Source organism: Lissotriton helveticus, chromosome 3_1 (genome assembly GCF_964261635.1).
Source record: "Lissotriton helveticus chromosome 3_1, aLisHel1.1, whole genome shotgun sequence".
Taxonomy (NCBI): Eukaryota; Metazoa; Chordata; class Amphibia; order Caudata; family Salamandridae; genus Lissotriton; species Lissotriton helveticus.
The window spans coordinates 403,667,039-403,685,116 of NC_136061.1; the positions used below are offsets into that span (position 1 = coordinate 403,667,039).

General features: G+C 48.6%; 1 protein-coding gene across 2 annotated transcripts in view; it reads left to right on the top strand.

Moving 5' to 3' along the window:
• The window catches only part of YWHAE (tyrosine 3-monooxygenase/tryptophan 5-monooxygenase activation protein epsilon), a 186,490-nt gene extending 176,087 nt beyond the window's left edge, over nt 1-10,403 (top strand). For both annotated transcript variants that reach the window (XM_078680179.1, XM_078680180.1), the window contains one exon: nt 9,504-10,403. In XM_078680179.1, the coding sequence (XP_078536305.1) occupies nt 9,504-9,556 (53 nt within the window). In that variant the 3' untranslated portion in view covers nt 9,557-10,403. The remainder of the gene's footprint in view (nt 1-9,503) is intronic.
• Nucleotides 10,404-18,078: the final 7,675 nt, after the last annotated feature.

The following is an 18,078-nucleotide window of genomic DNA, read 5'->3' on the forward strand; positions in this document are numbered from 1 at the left end:
TGGTCACCGGTCGTGCATACAACTCTCTGCATTGTTGGAATCCACACAACCTTTGCAAAGGCCGACCGTTCCAAGAGCCTGTTCCACAGATCATCCTAACGACGGACGCTTCTCTCCATGGTTGGGGAGCTCATGTACTCCACTACACGGAGCAGGGACTATGGACTACGCAGCAAAGGAACATGCACATCAACCACCTAGAGCTGATGGCAATCTTCATGGCAATAAAGGCATTCAAAGTACATCTGTGCAACAAAGTTGTGTTGATCCGGACGGACAACATGACTACCATGTACTTCAGAAGCCGGGAGGGACACACTCTCCACAGTTGTCTCATCTAGCTCAGAGCATGTGGAAGTGGGCCATTCAGAGGAACATCTTCCTCATGGCGGAACACCTCCCAGGCAAGGACAATCAGATGGCGAATCTGCTCAGCAGGTACAGCCACCAAATGCACGAGGCGGAGATACATCCATCAGTACTCCACCCGTACTTCCAGCAGTGGGGTCATACAGAGAGAGACCTGTTCGCCACAAAGGAAAACGCCAAAGCCACAGTCGCAGGGCAATGCGATATGGATGAACTGGTCAGGCAAATTTGCGTACGCTTTTCCCCCAGCACCTCTAATACCGCTGGTGGCACGAAAGCTAAAGCAACACTCGATGATGCTCATCCTGGTTGCTCCAACGTGGGCACGCCAACCATGGTACACCACGTTTCTATAACTTTCCGTGGTACCGCATCAAAGGCTGCACCTCACATGCAGACTTTTGACACAGAGCCATGGCGACATTCAGCACCCAGATCCGCAACAGCTCAACCTGGCGATCTGGCTCCAGAGGTCTTAGTTTGGCTACCTCAACTTGCCTCCTGACTGCATGGATATCATTCGGGAGGCAAGGAAGCCCACTACCAGGGCATGCTATGCCGCAAAATGGAAGCGGTTTGTCATTTATTGCGTGGACCACCACATTGACCCGATGACGCGTCCACGCACAACATCATTTGTTATCTGTTACATCTTTACAAATGCAATCTGGCATATGCTTCCATTCGAATACATTAATTCGCCATAGCGGCTTATCTCCAAAACAGGCAGCATCTCTCCCTTTTCAGAGTGCCTGCCATTAAAGCCTTTCTGGAGGGGCTCAAACGAGTCATTCCTCCCAGGACCCCACCTGCTCCTGAATGGAATCTTAATGTGGTCCTCACCCGGCTGATGGGTCCACCTTTTGAGCCTCTACATTCATGCGAGCTTCAGTTCTTAACATGGAAAGTGGCTTTCCTAATAGCCATTACGTCACTGCGACGTGTTAGTGAGCTCCAGGCGCTCACTGTACAAGAGCCATTCATACAAATTCACTCCAACCGGGTAGTGCTGCGCACTAAACCTACATTTCTTCCAAAGGTAGTTTCACAGTTCCATGTCAATCAGACTATTGAACTGCCTGTGTTCTTCCAAAATCCTGATACAGTGGCGGAAAGAATGCTCCACACTCTTGACGTCAGAAGGGCTTTGATGTACTACATCGATAGGACCAAAGATTTTAGGAAGACGAAACAACTCTTTGTTGCCTTTTCCGCACATCACAAAGGCAACCCCATTTCCAAAGCAGGTATAGCCCGGTGGATCGTTAAGTGCATTCAAATTTGCTATCAAAAAGCTAAGCGCACCTTAACGATCCCCCCCCAAGAGCCCACTCCACCCGCAAGTTGGGGGCCTCCATGGCTTTCCTTGGAAATATCCCTTTAGAAGACATTTGTAGAGCAGCCACATGGTCTACCCCACATACATTTACAAAACACTACTGTGTAGATGTGCAATCCAAGCAGCTGTAGGGCAGGCTGTTCTAAAAACACTTTTTCAAACGTCTGCAGCTGGCACAGGCGGCCGCCGCTAATGGAGGGACTGCTGTATATTCTATGCTATAGATATGAATTCAGCAGCCCACATGCCTCGAACTGAATATGCTACTTACCAGTATGCATCTGTTCTTGGCATGTATGGCTGCTGACATTCATATCGCCCACCCTCCTCCCCGGCGCCTGTAGCGGCTGCAGAATTTACACTTACTCTTAGCATGGTGATCGCTCACACTGTTACACTCCATCTTCGCCACAATGGCTAAAAACAATCTGGGGATGGAGTCGATGCCCATGCGCACTGTAGTCCAGGGGAGGAGCCACCTATCTTGTGATACTTCGAAGACTCTTCCAGGACAACAATGTGCAATCATCCGGACCCAACACTAGGCGGCGATCTATGCTATAGATATGAATGTCAGCAGCCCTACATGCCAAGAACAGATGGATACTGGTTCCGGACCCAACACTAGGCGGCGATCTATGCTATAGATATGAATGTCAGCAGCCCTACATGCCAAGAACAGATGCATACTGGTAAGTAGCATATTCAATATTTCTGCAATTCATTGGTATCGGGAAGAATGTTCGTAGAACCACTGGCTCGTTCAATTGGAAGTCTGATGGCACATTGGGAATAAACTTAGGATTGGTTTGAAGTATTACACTGCGTGTCTTGGATAGTAGGAAAGTTCCTTAATGGTAAAAGTGTGAATGTCACTCATTTGGCAAATGTGAGCCACTAGAAGTGCAGTTTTCCACATAAGGTACTTTAATTCTGCCTTGTGAATGGGCTCATATGGTATTTTCATGAGTTGTCCCAGCACCACGATGGTACAACTCGACCAGACCATAGAAAAAGTGCATTACTGGACCTTGTAAACCTGAAAATTGCTCCCATATGCACTCTGATGGAAGAGCGAGTCAAGCTGGATCTTGCCAGGTGGAACAGATCTGGGAGAATTTGCTTGGTTGATGAGGGTGGACCTTAGAGTCTGCACACCAAAGGAAGAAGCGTTTGTTTCCACTTGTGCTTATAAGCTCTGTTCGTTGTGTCCACTTTTGCTTTGCAAGGATTTCCCTGAAGTCTGACAGAATGTATATCATGGAGAATTCCTTGAACTCATGAGCCAGGCTGAGTTTAGCAATGTTAGGTCGGGATGATGTACCTGGCCCTGATTCATGGTCAGCGCCCATTGAGCTGGACATGAGGTTATTGCGAGAGGAGCAGCAGGTGTCTCGGCCACTTTGGAGCTATGAGGAGAAGTCTGCAAGGCTCTATCTTCAGTTTGTTGACCATCCTTGGGACCCACAGGATCAGCATAAGCATAGATTACGGGCTATCCCTGTTGGGGATGTCAACTTGCGAGCAATGGGCATTTTTGTTCTCCTTTAGCAAACCGAACCAAGTTTGGGTTGCCACTCTGGTAGAAGAGAATGTCCAGAATGTGATCGTCTAGCTCCCACACCAGGTAAAGGATAATGGTCCTGCTTGGCGATTCTGCGAGGATGTTGGGCACTCCTAGCCCATGTTCTGCTTTGAGCGATATCTGATGTTGAAGAGCCCAGTTCCAGATTTGTCGTGCAGGACTAGATTGCGCTGGTGAGCGTTCCCCACCTCTAGCACCCCCGCCCCCTTTGTTTGTTGAGATAAATGTTATTGGTGGCATTGTCTGTGTGTATGAGCACAAATGGTTTTTCTATCTTGGGTAGAAACAACTTCAATGCTAAGGTGATAGCCTTAAGCTTCAGTTAGTTGATGTGGAGCCTTGTTTCGTCTGGCCTCTTATTTGTAAGTCCTTGAGGTGGGCACCCCAACCTTTTAGGAAGGCATCCATTGTTATGATATATTTGCAAATTGGTGTAAGGTATGTGAGATCTCTGGAGAGATTTGAAGTTTGTGTCTACCAAAACATAGCAACTTTCATTGTTGCAGTTATTTGAATGAGGCTGAAGGACCCATGTGCCTGGAGCTTTTGCTTGTCCAGTTCTTCTTGAAGTGGACACATTTGTAGTCGGCAATTTAAAACAAGATAAATGCAGGAAGAAATCATACCCATGAACGATTTGTAGATCTGGACAGAAACATTTTTTTGTTTACCGTCTGTGAGCTAGTTAACAAATCTTTACCCGTCTGTCTTGAGAGAAATACCGTGTATTGCACCATTTTAGAAAAGCTCCCAAGAAGTCAATGTTGTGGGATGCAAGTGAGAAATCTGATAGTTGACTGTGAGGCAGAGTGTGGTGAACAATGAGGCAGATGGACGTGGTAGTTCCTGCTAGTTGATGTGTGGAAGCTTTTATGAGCCAATTATGGAAAGCCCTGAATTCATTTTTGTTGATGGGCTGCTACTGGGGCTAACATCTTGGTAAGAGTTTAGTACAGGGGTCTCCAACCTTTTCCATAATATGAGCTACATGTTCAATAAAAATCATCATGAACTATTTATCAATAGTGTTAGTGATCTAATATTGACCAAAACAGACAATTGCATTATAGGCCACCACACACAAAATTACCAGCAAAGATCGCCTCAGTTCATTTAGCAAATTTATTATTATTATTATTATTATTGAGTTTTATATCGCGCCTGGTTACCCTTGGGCATCCCCGCGCTCTTCCAAAAAAAAAAACAGAGGCACCATAACAGAAGAGAAAGACATTAGACAGGGAACAGGTGGGTCGTTAAAAGTTTGCGGAATCGTAAGGAACTCGTTTCAGAGCGTAGGAATAACGGAAGGGAGTTCCACAAAGTTGCAACGTTTATGGAAAATCTTCTGCCGCCAGTCCTGGCCTTCCTTACTTTCGCCACTTGTAACAGATGTTGATGATCCGAGCGCAGGGTACGAGGGGCCTTATAGGGTTGGACCATCTCCCGTAGGATCGGTGGCCCTTTACCCTGCAGGATTTTGTGGGCCATGCAGAGTGCTTTAAAATTCACCCTCTCTCTGATGGGAAGCCAATGAAGCGCCTTAAGCGCCGGGCGGGCAGATTGACGCCTGGGCAGATCCGTCAAGAGCCTGGCAGCAGCATTTTGAACTTGCTGTAGTTTGTTTAGGGTTGTTTCTGGAGCCCCCAGAAACAGCGCATTGCTGAAATCCAGCCGTGAGATGATGAGTCCCTGGATTAGCAGCCTCCTCGAGGCCATCGGGAGGAGAGGTAGAATCTTCCGGGCAGACCGGAGCAGACCAAAACACACGCCCGCTGTCTTTTTGGCGTGAGTCCTAAAAGAAAGGTCCTGCTCTAGCCACACCCCCAAGCTCTTAATCTCCTGTTTGGGGGTGGGTGCCATTCCCAGGCAGCTGGGCCAGCTGCTCGGTGAGAGGGAGGGAGGGGAGTTCCCTAGCATCATCAATTCGGTTTTCGAACCGTTAAGTTTGAGTGCCGAGCTGCACATCCACGTAAAGATCTGAGATAAACAGGTGTGCAGCCGGTCGGGTTGGTTTGCCGCCTGGGGGAGCCCTACCACCAACTGGGTATCATCAGCGTAGCTGATGATCTTAATACCCAGTGGCAGCACCACACTCTCCAGAGGGGCCATATAAATGTTGAACAATGTAGGGCTCAACGATGAGCCCTGTGGCACACCACACTGGAGAGGGACTGATGTTGATTTCTCCTGGCCTTCCCAAACCTCAAACGTCCGGCCCTCCAGAAATGACGCGAACCATTTCAGGGCCATCCCGGAAACCCCCACCCCCGCCAGCCGATGGAGTAACACCTGGTGGTCTACGGTATCAAATGCCGCACTGAGGTCCAGGAGGATGACTGCCACCGATCCCCCTGAATCCAAAATGCTCCTGGCATTCTCCACGACTGCGAGCAGGGCAGTGTCCGTCCCCTGACCAGGACGAAAACCCGTTTGGGAATCACCCAGGAGGGAATTGGATTCCAGAAAACCCGATAGGCGCTTATTCACGAGTTTCTCCGCCACCTTGCTAATGCCGGGGAGCAGAGAGATGGGCCTAAAATTAGCAAGGTCGGCGGGGTCCAGGCTAGGCTTCTTCAAGAGGGCCTTGACAACCGCTCCCTTCCAACTGGGGGGCACCACTCCTTTGGAAAAAGAAAGGTTTATAAGGTCAGTCACAGGGCCGCCGATGGTAGGGGCGACCTGCTTCAGGTATTTCATCGGTACGGGGTCTCGCGGGGACCCACTCTTCAGTCGCCATGACCCCGAGAGCTTCCTCCACCGTGACTAGACCAAAGGAATCCAGCGCCACTGACCGCGGCCCGGGTCGAGGCCCTGGGCTGCCACCCGAGTGTGTCTCCTGGGCTAGCCGAGGGAGAGATGCCAAGATGTTTTCGACTTTGGTCTTGAAGAAAGAAGCCAGTTCGGAACATTTCTCACGTGGGTTGTCGTGAGTAACCGGGGGATCAGGAGTTTGCAGGAGTTCTCTGATAACCCTGAAAGATTCCTTCGAGGAGTTAGAAGAGAGACCTATTCTCTCCTCGAAGAACACAGCTTTCGCTGCCTTAATGGCAGATTTATAGGTACCGAGAGCCACCCGATATTCTGTCCGGCTGTTTTCACTCCAGTCCTTCCTCCAAATCCGCTCCATCCTCTTGCAGCCCTTCCTGAGTGTTCTCAGCTCTGGTGTATACCAGGGGGCTGATCCCACTCTTCTACCCCTGGTAAGTAATCTTTTCTTCGGGAGAATGGCGTCGAGCGAATTGGTCAGCCAGGTGCTAAGATTCACATCGGCTACCAGTGGATCAGACCCAAGAAGGGGCCGGGACGACTCCAAATGTGTTGCCCAAGTGTCCACTGGAAGCCTAGACCAAGCTCTTTCAACCATAAATACCCTGGGGGTTGGTGCCACTGAGACATCGAGCTGCCATCGGGCCGGGACCATAAAGTGGTCGTCCAGGGCAGAGCCAACGCGGGCAGTACTTTGAGGCGATCCGAGTTTGAGAATATAGGATCAAGCAGATGTCCCTTCACATGCGTTGCACCCGAGTTGGCCAGGCTGATCTCAAACGCCTTGAGGTCGAACTGCAGATCTGCACCCGGAGAGCCAGAAGGGTCATCAAAGTGAATGTTGAAATCCCCCAATGCCACAAAGTTGGCAGTAGAGGAAGCAAGGAGCGCGACCTTTTCGAGGAAGGAGTTGATAAAATTGCCCATAAGAAGGCCCGCCAGGGACGCCGTAGGCGACAGACGTAGGGAGAACTGACAGCTCTCGCAGTCGCTCAGCCCTCCATCTTGAGCCTTACACACTAACGTATCCCTGTAAAGGATGGCAATTCCTCCGCCCCGCCCCACAGGTCTGTCTAGATGAAATATAAGGAAGCCTGGTGGAAGTGCTCTGACCATGTCCGGGCCGGAGCATGAGGAAATCCAGGTCTCTGTTAGGAATAGGACATCAAGTTTATGATCAAGAATAAGAGTTAATTTCGGTCGCGTGGTTGGGTAGAGAGCGACAGTTCAGCAAAGCTAGTGATAACACAGAGTCATCCAGATCCGAATTGCAGGCCCCACAGGGGAGGAACGGATATCCGTCCACGTGAGCAAAACTACAAGTAGATGCAATTGGGGACCGCCAAGAAATAAGGTCATCCCTCCTATACCTGAAACAAGTAGAGGGTGGCTCCTGTGAGATAGGCAGGGGGACCAGCCCTAAGCCCGTCTGGGCCCGGACGGGCACAGACGTGCTGAACTCTGGCGTAACTCCGGCATCAGTCCGGCGTCCCCGCTGCGCGTCCACATGGCTACCTAAGTACTCTCCTAGCGAGGTAGAGAGAGGACTTCAACACGCGCTAGGACCCACTCACCTAAAATGGCCGCCACAAGTCAGGGGCAAAGGACCCACAAAGAGCGGTGATTTCCACTAATATAGTGCAAGTATGGTGACAGAGTGGAGGGTATGCGAGGCCAGGCTGATTAAGAACAAGGGATGAGTATTCCTAAACAAGATAAATAAAAGACAAAAAACTGGTATTTTAAAAACAAGGAACTGCCAAATGCAGCACTCCAGGTATAGCGCTCACGCTGGAATAGGGCGGCGCTGCAGGATTTGCCTACCTAAGTACTCTCCTAGCGAGGTAGAGAGAGGACTTCAACACGCGCTAGGACCCCCTCACCTAAAATGGCCGCCACGAGTCAGGGGCAAAGGACCCACAAAGAGCGGTGATTTCCACTATTATAGTGCAAGTATGGTGACAGAGTGGAGGGTATGCGAGGCCAGGCTGATTAAGAACAAGGGATAAGTATTCCTAAACAAGATAAATAAAAGACAAAAAACGGGTATTTTAAAAACAAGGAACTGCCAAATGCAGCACTCCAGGTATAGCGCTCACGCTGGAATAGGCCATCTTGCCAGCTTGCCACCAATTTGCCAGCTGTAATGTAAAAAAGGGTTTGTGTATATCTCTACGTAGTTAATACATAACCACAGGTGCAATGCTGCTAGCACCAAGTTAATAGTGATAAGTCTACACCACATGATTAATCACTCCATTATCAGCTTTAAATATATTTTGGAAATTACCACGTGTCGGCAAATTCTCAGCTCACATGTTCTGAAAATATAAAAAATTGTCTCAAATGCGCACTTTATAAATTTGGTGTGTATACATATATGTATACATACATATTTTTAATTCAAGCAAAATCATAATTTAGTAGGCTGTACTGTACCCTGGAGTAGCTCATGAACTATTCCTTTTGAGAACCCTAATTTAGTAAGTGTTAGAATAATTATTTTTGAAAGATAACATTTAAAGCATGTTCTCATGTAGATCGCAAGCTTTGTATACTCCTACTATCCAGTGTTGGATGCGGAGGTTTGCTGTTTGGTTTTCTTCAAATAAGTCATTGATCTCTGTTCCCCAGCCCCCCTTCCCCTGAAGCCCATGCACCAGGACAAAAATCAATTCAGATTTTTCTTCTCCCACATTGGGTTCTCCGGGACTAACACGCAACATTTGTGATCCTTTTGGTTTCAGTTGATTATCGTCCTTGTACTGCATGGCAAAGATCATTATTCATTTTCTGCTGTGAAACTATATTAGGACTAGATGAGTGGGGCACAGCGTTGGTTGGTTCTAATGAAACCCTTATTTATGAGGCCCAGGGATTTAAACACGAAATTCTGGTCTATCCTGTAGAATGCATTCTCTGCATCGAGAGCGAGAAAAATAATTTGTGTTTTTGGATCCCTGCCTATTTGATAGCAAGGAATACATGTATGTTGTCTCCAGTCTGCCACCCATGGGTGAATCCTGACTGTGTTGGTTGTACAACGTCTGCTCAGTTTTCCTTCTATTTTATTTATGTGCCCAGAATATTTGTGGAAATCTTTTGAGTCTCTGGTGATTACAGCTATTGATCTGTATGCCTCACATCACCTGAATGCTTTTCTTGTCAAAGATTGTAAATCTGTCACAGATGTATGATGCACAAAGTGTTCTCAACTGAGTGCAATGTAGACCAAGCAAGATGGTGAACAGTGACATTTGAATGTGGGATTTTATATCAGAGTTGCATTGAACAAAGGGCATCCTGAGATTTAACCACTGGAGGGGGGCTTGAAACCGTTTTACCAACTATCGAATTGTAGGAGTTTGCGGAACACGCTTGTGTGCAGCATTTTAATACATAAAGCTATACATGTTACTAATAATTTACATTATTTTACAGGAGATGAACAGAATAAGGAGTGCCTGCAGGACGTGGAAGATGACAACCAGTGAGACATTGAAGCCAAGAAGAGAATCCATCTCTGTCCACCCCTCCTAAGATCCCTGTCTCACTCTGAGGACCACCAGATCTGACTTTTTACACTGGTTCTCATGATTTAGGTTCCTACCCTCCTGGGTTATCATTTTTTTACACAGTTTAAGAATTCTTAAAGGCAAGAGTGAATGCCTGTGGATTTCCCTGCTTCCAGCATTTTAGGTTTTTAAGACACTAATGGGACTTTAGAGAAGCTTTTTCAGCATTACTAGAATGTCTTGGTGCATCCAGCACATAAACTATTAGAAATGCTTACAGTGAGTGAATCATTAGACCCTAGACAAGCTGGAGTCAGCCGCACTGTACAACTTGTGCTGGAGGTTTTTCTTTGTTTAATTGTTTAAACTGAATTTCATACCATTGTTTAAAATGAGTGGTGTATAGAGCTTGAATTTTGCAGGTTGTTTTGGAGAGTGTCTGTTGTAGTGGGTTTGCTGTAAACAGTGTTTCCAAACTGTGCAAAAATGTTGCTTAAACCTTGTCCTAGTTGAAGTTGGAGAATCTGTTGCTATTCATTCTTGCCTTCCCTTAACTTTCCCTCCTCCAAGCAGGTTAGCATTGAAGGTGGCATTGAAAGGGCCTGCATGCGTATTCAAAAATGTTTTTTTGACCCTTCCACCCTCGCCCCCCTCCCCCTTCTCCTGCTCAACCTCTTTTGTTCAGTATGTGTAACTTGCAGCTGATTTGTACTACTGGATATCTGACTGGAGCCACAGATACCGAATCTGTAATTGTTCTTACTGAAACACAGCATGGAATTAACATTAAACTTAAATAAAACAAATCTAAATTAAAAACGCCAAATATTATTGTCACTTGATCTTCTGATTAGTTGATTGTTCTTTACACTAATAAAGGTGTTTGCCTCAAACTCTAAGTGCCTGAATGTGGGACCAGCTAATTATAGGCATTCCTGTTGAGAAAGTACCTATTTGTAATTAGATTTGTTGATGAGAAGTGATATCGCTTACCTGGTTTGTGCAGGGGATCAGAAGAAAATAGCAAGTGTGTGTGTGTGTGTGTGTGTGTGTATGTATTTGTTCCTATAGACTGACGCAACCTGAAGACGTATCTTTTATATCTGTCATTTTAAGAATTGTTCATGGCAGTGAGTGGTGGGTAGTGCTATGACTCGTGTATTCAAAGCTTACAGGGCCCTTCCTTTACCTTTATAGGAAGTTCTCCACATACTTGTCTTTACAGCTTGAATCTTTCCTAGATTCATGTTATGCTGTACTTTATTCTGCCATCTAGTGGTTGGGTTTGGAATTTCCACCCTTCCCCTTTTTCTTTTTTTATTTGTTCCCACTGTCTCAGCTGTTGACTGTTTGGTGGCTTCCCCAGTGATATTAGACTTGCGCTACCGGAACTCGAATGCGTGGTCTCCATTTTCAGATTCCCCCCTTTTTTTTTTTCTTTCTTTCACCCCACCGAGTTAAGAAGCAGGGGTCTACAGCTCCAGTTCAGACACCAAGGATCACGAGTAAGACACCGAAAGACAGGAAGGACAATCGTAAAGGGGTAAATATCCTTAATGATGGAGAGAAGCACTGAAAAGTGGTACGTCTTTGAAGAAAACCCCTAAAAAAAATTCTTCTGTTGGACTTCATCCATGTGCCCTGAAAATGTACTGTTGCGAGTATAGTAAATGTCTCCAATTTCTGCAAAGATGGAAAATGCACCTTCTAGATTGTCCCAGATACCCTCAAATGTTAGCAAAGATGAACAAGCATAAGGTGTACAGTTTATGCCTCCCAAGGGACCATTAGCGGGGTGAAAGGCTTGTGCCAAATATCTCCAGAGAACTCTTGCAGTAAGGGAAAAGCAGAAGGTGGCACGTTATGGCACGGCACAGTCCGAACTATCCCTTACAGACCTAGGACTTTCTAGCAAAGAGTAATACAGAGGAAGCCAAAGGAGATAAGGAGTTTGAAATCAGTTTATTTGGAGAGACAAGGGGAACAGTCGTCCAGAGAGTCGGATAGTAAGTGCTAAGAAAACACACCCTCAAGATTGCTGTAGGGCAGTGTTAAAGGTTTCATACTTAATCCCAAAGCTATCCTCCAGGCCAAAGTACAAGGCAGTCTAGGGACAAACTCGAGAGCCTCATGACTTTAAGACCAAATACAGTTCTGTAGAAGGGGATCTCCGTGTATAGTCATCTAGTGAATAGTCCCGCCCATGTGCGTGGACCCCGGAGCAATCAAAAATAATCTCTTAAATTGTCTTTATTGCAGTCCTGCATAGACACTTAAGAGAAAATTAAAGACAATAATGCAGCCTGAACCTACAAGGCTACACTGTCCAGTACTTCAACTAGAAATGCCAAGGATATTTTACCAACATACATGTTCGAGGCATGTGGGCTGCTAAATTCATATCTATTGCATAGATCGCCGCCTAGTGTTGGGTCCGGATGATTGCACATTGTTGTCCTGGAAGAGTCTTTGAAGTATCACGAGATAGGTGCCGCCTCCCCTGGACTACAGTGCGCATGGGCATCGACTCCATCCCCAGATTGTTCATTACCATAATGTGTCAAGTTCCATCCATAGAGAAACTTCCCCTTCACAAAATCCTTGGAATGATAGAGAGGAAGGGATGGACAGACAAGCCTCCATAGGCTGCCATTATATGTCTGAAAAAGGATGCTGTGCCTTTAAGGAACTCTCTAGAGACCCTCGGCATCCCAGCATGCACAGCCAAGTCCTTTTACTTTAAGGTCTTTTTTCCTGCTAGCAGGACCCTGGAGAATTGACCTCTCCCTTCTTGGGTTTAATTCGAATTTTTGACACTTTACAAGTGTTCAGAGTGTTTCACTCGACATCTGCCTACTTCCATTTGCTAGGGGTTTTTGCCAGTTTTTTGCCACCTTTCTGTCAAATGCCTGCATTGTTCGACAGATGGCCCTGAGTGTGCCAGGAAGAAGGCCAAATCGGATGTCCACAGAGTGTGTATCCTCTGTCTCCCTTCATCCAATGTCCCTGAAGATTGTGAGATCTGTCAGTCCTTTTCCAAGAGGACCAGGAGAGAGAGAAAATCCGGCTCCAAGGCCTGGAGCTGAGGAAACTTCAGGATCAAGGTGGGTCTGGGCATGGGAGGGTTGGACCTGAGTCCTCTGCCCGTGCTGCGTCCTCTGGGGGGGGGCTCCCCAGTCAAGAGAAGGCCAGGAAACTGCACAGTTCGACGTCGATGGCCTCGACATCGGCGTCGAGAGGGTTGACCACCGTGTGCTCCCCGTTGACCCAGGGCTCTGGGTCGAAACGACGTCGTTCGGCGTTGAGGGGGCTGACGTCGAGACCTCGGATGAGGTCGACGTCTAACTTTATCCACGTCGAGGAGTCGTCGACGTTGTGATCGGTCTAGGCACCGCCGCTCACCGGCGAGGTCTACTCTGCGTTTGACGTCAAGGAGCAGGCACTCTACGTCTAGGAAAAGGAGATCGCCGTCGAGGGATGTGTCGAAGTTGGGGAAAAGGTCGACGTCTAGAAAGTCCACCTCCGGGAGGCGATCCAGGGCAAGGACGGCGTCCTCTGGCTCGGTGGTCAGCCTGTCCTCTGCTTCCACGATCACCCGGTCGCTGCAGCACAGACGTTCGTCTAGTAGAAGGTCTGCTTCTAGGACTTCAACCTGCAAAGAAGAATAGAGTGGTTAGATCTCCCGACTCGGAGTACTCTCAAATCTGCTCACCTTCTTGGCCAAGGTGGCTTACGCCTCCTCTTTTGCCGCTGAAGAGTCCCACTCCTCCGCTTCCGTGGACTCCTCCTCCTCCCCTTCTTCCTCTTCCGAAGACGACTCCTCTGCTTCCTCTTCATCGCCCTCCCCCTCTTCCACCACGGCCTCCTCCAAGGTCCGTCTCGCTGCCGCGCTTCCCTTCACCACCTAAGGGGGCGCCACAGCCGAAGACTCCGGCTCTACCTCCGCAGTTTCCAGATCACGATCCAGGTCGCAATCCAGGCGAAGACACCGCTCTAGGAGTGACCGTCCATCTACAAGGTCCCGGCGTCGTCACAGACTAGATCAGTCAAGATCCCGTCATACGGATTCGTTCAGTGCTCGGGGGTATTCGCCTACTCTGTAACATTCACCCTACACAAGAGTCTTGCCAGTGGACAACATTGTGTCGTTTCAAGAGGTGTTATTGCGAGGGGCGGGGAAGCTGGGTATTACCCTGACAGTGCCCACGCCTTCTACATCAGTGATCTTCGAGACCCTCCAAAAGCGACAGCTGTCTCGACCCCTGTTGCCCTTGGTGCCGGGGCTGGAGGAACCGGCGATGGAACTTTTCCTGACGCCGGCGTCAACAATATCCGCCCCCTCCTAGCTGCAGAAGAAATACAGACCTCCAGACTCAGATCCGGTGTTTCTCAGATCGGACCCGGTCCCAGATTCAGTGATCGTCACGGCCGCCAGGAAACACCCTACTGCTCCATCATCCACGGTACCCCCTGATAAAGAGAGTAGGCAGATGGATTCTTCGAGTCGTAAGGTCTGCGGTATGGCTGCTACGTCTATGAAAGCCGCTAGTGCCACGGCTCTCCTGGGGCGATACGACCGATCGTTGTGGGATTCCCTACAGCAGTTTCTGGAGCATCTCCCTAGGGACAAGAGGGAGGATTTTCAGGAGATCATCAACGAGGGCATGATGGTGTCCAATCAAGTGATCACTGCGGCGGCGGATTCCTTGCTCTTGGCTGCCCATGGCTACTGCCACGGGATAAATTTGAGACGTCATGCCTGGTTGCGCCTGACGTCGCTGAAACCAGAGGCCCAGCAGAGGGTCGCCAACCTGCCGTTCACTGGAGCGCCATTGTTTGGAAAACACACTGATGAGGAGATGGCCCGCATGATGGCGGAGGCTGAAACCCTGACGGCCGTCGGGTTAGAGAAGCCGAAGTAGCAGAAGACTTTCCGCCCCTTCGAGGCGTTTTGGTGCCCAGAGCAGAGGGCAAGGTTGTCAAACTGGCCAGCAGCAACATCAGCAGCAGCAGTACCAGAGGCGGCCTTTCCAGAAAGGGCCTTTACTCACGTTTCTTCCTAGTACAGAAGGACAAGAACGAGTTCAGGCCCATTCTGGATTTGCGACAAGCAAACAAATGGATTCGCAGGGAAAAGTTTTGCATGCTTGTCTTTGCACCAGATCTAACCTCGGCTACAAAGGGGAGACTGGCTTTGGGTGATAGATCTGCAAGATGCGTATTTCCATGTGCCCATTGCACCGAAACACCGGAAGTTCCTGCGCTTCCTTGTCGGCACCAATCACTATCAGTACACCGTACTACCATTTGGACTGAAGTCTGCACCCAGGACTTTTTCGAAATGCATGGCTGTGGTGGCAGCGCACCTGCAAAAGAACAAGGCGTTTGTCTACCCGTACCTGGATGACTAGTTGATCAAAGCCTCCACCTTCCTGGAAGCACAATGGCACTTCAACAGGACAGCCGTCCTGCTGGACCAGCTTGGGTTGCACATAAATATGTCCAAGTCTGTCCCGATTTCTGTCCAGTGCCTGCAGTACTTGGGAGCCTCCATCAATATGCTGTCAGCAAGCGTGTCTCCTTCGGAGGAGAGACGCTTATCGATCCTTCGGAAGGCTCCGGCTCTCGTAGCTGCTCCATCTACAACCGTGAGGATGGTGTCTTCCCTACTGGGGTCGATGGCCTCTTGCATCTTCCTCACTCCACATGCGCGCCTCCACATGAGACTGCTGCAGGAATGCTTGGAGGATCAGTGGGACCAGAGGAAAGGGTGCTGGGATGACAGGATCCAGTTGTCTCGTCACGCCCAACAGTCCCTGAGATGGTGGTGCTCAGCAGAGAATCTCCTCAGTGGGGTTCCTTTCCACAAGGACATCCCCACTCAGACTATCGTGACCGATGCATCTCTCCAGGGCTGGGGGAGCGCATTCAGACCATCTACAGATCCAGGGAACGTGGTCTCCGGCGGAGTCCACGTATCACATCAATTTCCTGGAACTCAGAGCTGTTCACTTGGCACTGAAGGCCTTTCATCCGTCCTTCCAGACCAACTCCTTGCTTGTGCAGACGGACAATATGACCACAATGTATTATCTCAACAAGCAGGGTGGCTCAAGATCGCGCACACTATCACAGGAAGCGCAGGCGATCTGGCACTGGCTGCTAGCCAGAGGACTGACGATTACGATGACTCATCTGCCAGGTGTGCAGAATGTTCAAGCGGACCCCCTCAGCAGGTTGATCCAAGCAAACCACCAGTGGGTCATAAACGACGAGGTGCTCGACATCTTCGCCATGTGGGGCACTCCAGACGCAGATCTGTTCGCCACCGCCGAAAACAGAAAATGCCGCGACTTTGCCTCGAGGTATTACCAGCCGGGGACTCTGGGGAACGCGTTATGGATCAGCTGGTCGGACAGCTTTCTGTACGCTTTTCCACCAATTCCCCTGATTCCGGCGGTGCTCATCAAGCTGTCCCAGTCTAGGGCGCAAATGATCCTCATCGCCTCGAATGGCCCAGACAGTGGTGGTTCACGAACCTGCTTCACCGGTCGCTCCTACCTCACCGGTGGCTGCCGTGTCGGCCGGACCTTCTCACGAAGTTCGGGGGGCAGATGGTGCACCCCAACCTCTCATCGTTGAGTTTGGCGGCATGGCTCCTGAGATAGTGCAGTATGGCCACTTGAATCTTCCTGAGGATTGCATGGACATATTGAAGGAGGCTAAGAGGCCTTCCACTAGGACTTCTTACACTTACAAGTGGAAGAGATTCTGCATCTGGTGCACGTCTAAGAACTATGATCCGACGACCTGCAAGGAAGATGTCATCCTTCCATACCTTCTGCATTTAGATCAGTCTGGACTTCATTTCTATTCCATTAAGGTTCACCTCGCAGCATTGACTGCATACAGGAAATGCCCTTCTCAGACGTCCTTCTTCCAGATTCCTGTGATAAAGGATTTTTTGGAAGGATTGAAGGTGTTCCCTCCTGTTCGGCTTCCTTCGCCTTCGTTGGAGCTGAACATGGTGCTGTCCAGGTTGATGAAGGAACCTTTCGAGCCTATTCACAAGGCTTCACTGCAGCACCTGTCGTGGAAGGCGGCGTTCCTCGTGGCCATTACATCGGCCCGCAGGGTGAATGAAATTCAGGAATTATGTTGCCAGGAACCTTATACTGTGTTTCATGCTGCTAAGGTTGTTATGCGTACTCACCCTAAGTTCCTTCCTAAGGTAATCTCTGATTTTCATGTTAATCAGACTGTAACTTTACCAACGTTTTTTCAGAACCCTTCCACTCCAGCGGAGCGTTCTCTCCATTCCCTGGATGTCAGGAGGGTGTTGAAATTCTATCTGGATAAGACCAAGGATATTCGTAGGTCCGACCAATTGTTTGTCAACTATGGGTCGGTCAGGACTGGTCTGGCTACCTCTAAACAGTCCATCTCCAGGTGGATTGTGTCTTGTATCCAGCTATGTTATCAGAAAGCGAACAAGACCTTAGGGGGTAAGCCTAAGGCTCATTCTACCAGGGTCAAAGCAGCTATAACAGCTTTGCTCCGCAATGTTCCCATTGCAAAGATCTGCAGGGCGGCCACTTGGAAGTCGGTCCACCCCTTTGCTAAGCATTACTGTCTAGACTCTGATGCCAGGGCAGATGCTCAGGTTGGGCAGGCTTTGTTGAGAAATCTGTTTGCACAGTAGTGGTTCTGTTTTTTCTCCACCGCAGGGTTGGTTTTTGGGATGGTCTTGCCATTCTATTCACTAGATTAGGACTATACACAGATCCCCCCTACTATACAGAAGAAGTGGTTTCTTACCTGTAACTCCAGTTCTGTAGTAGGGGTATCTCTGTTATAGTCATAAGCGCCCGCCCTCTTCCCCGGTGGGGAAAATGGTACTGTAATGTATGCTACAGGCCTTGCTTTATGCACCTTCAAAAAGAACTGAAAGTAAAAACTTGGCTGTACATGCTGGGATACCGAGGGTCTCTAGAGTTCCTTAAAGGCACAGCATCCTTTTTTCAGACAAATAATGGCAGCCTATGGAGGCTTGTCTGTCCATCCCTTCCTCTCTATCATTCCAAGGATTTTGTGAAGGGGAAGTTTCTCTATGGATGGAACTTGACACATTATGGTAAATGTATGTTGGTAAAATATCCTTGGCATTTCTAGTTGAAGTACTGGACAGTGTAGCCTTGTAGGTACAGGCTGCATTATTGTCTTTAATTTTCTCTTAAGCGTCTATGCAGGACTGCAATGAAGACAATTTAAGAGATTATTTTTGATTGGTCCGGGGTCCATGCACATGGGCGGGACTATTCACTAGATTATGACTATAACAGAGATACCCTACTACAGAACTGGAGTTACAGGTAAGAAACTACTCCTTAAGGCAGCCTATCTGAAAGAGACACATTAGTGATAGATTCCTTACCTTAAAATATACCCAGGCGTCAGACACTGGATCCTGAAAGCTTTTGACAGCAGTACCCCTGCGCGTT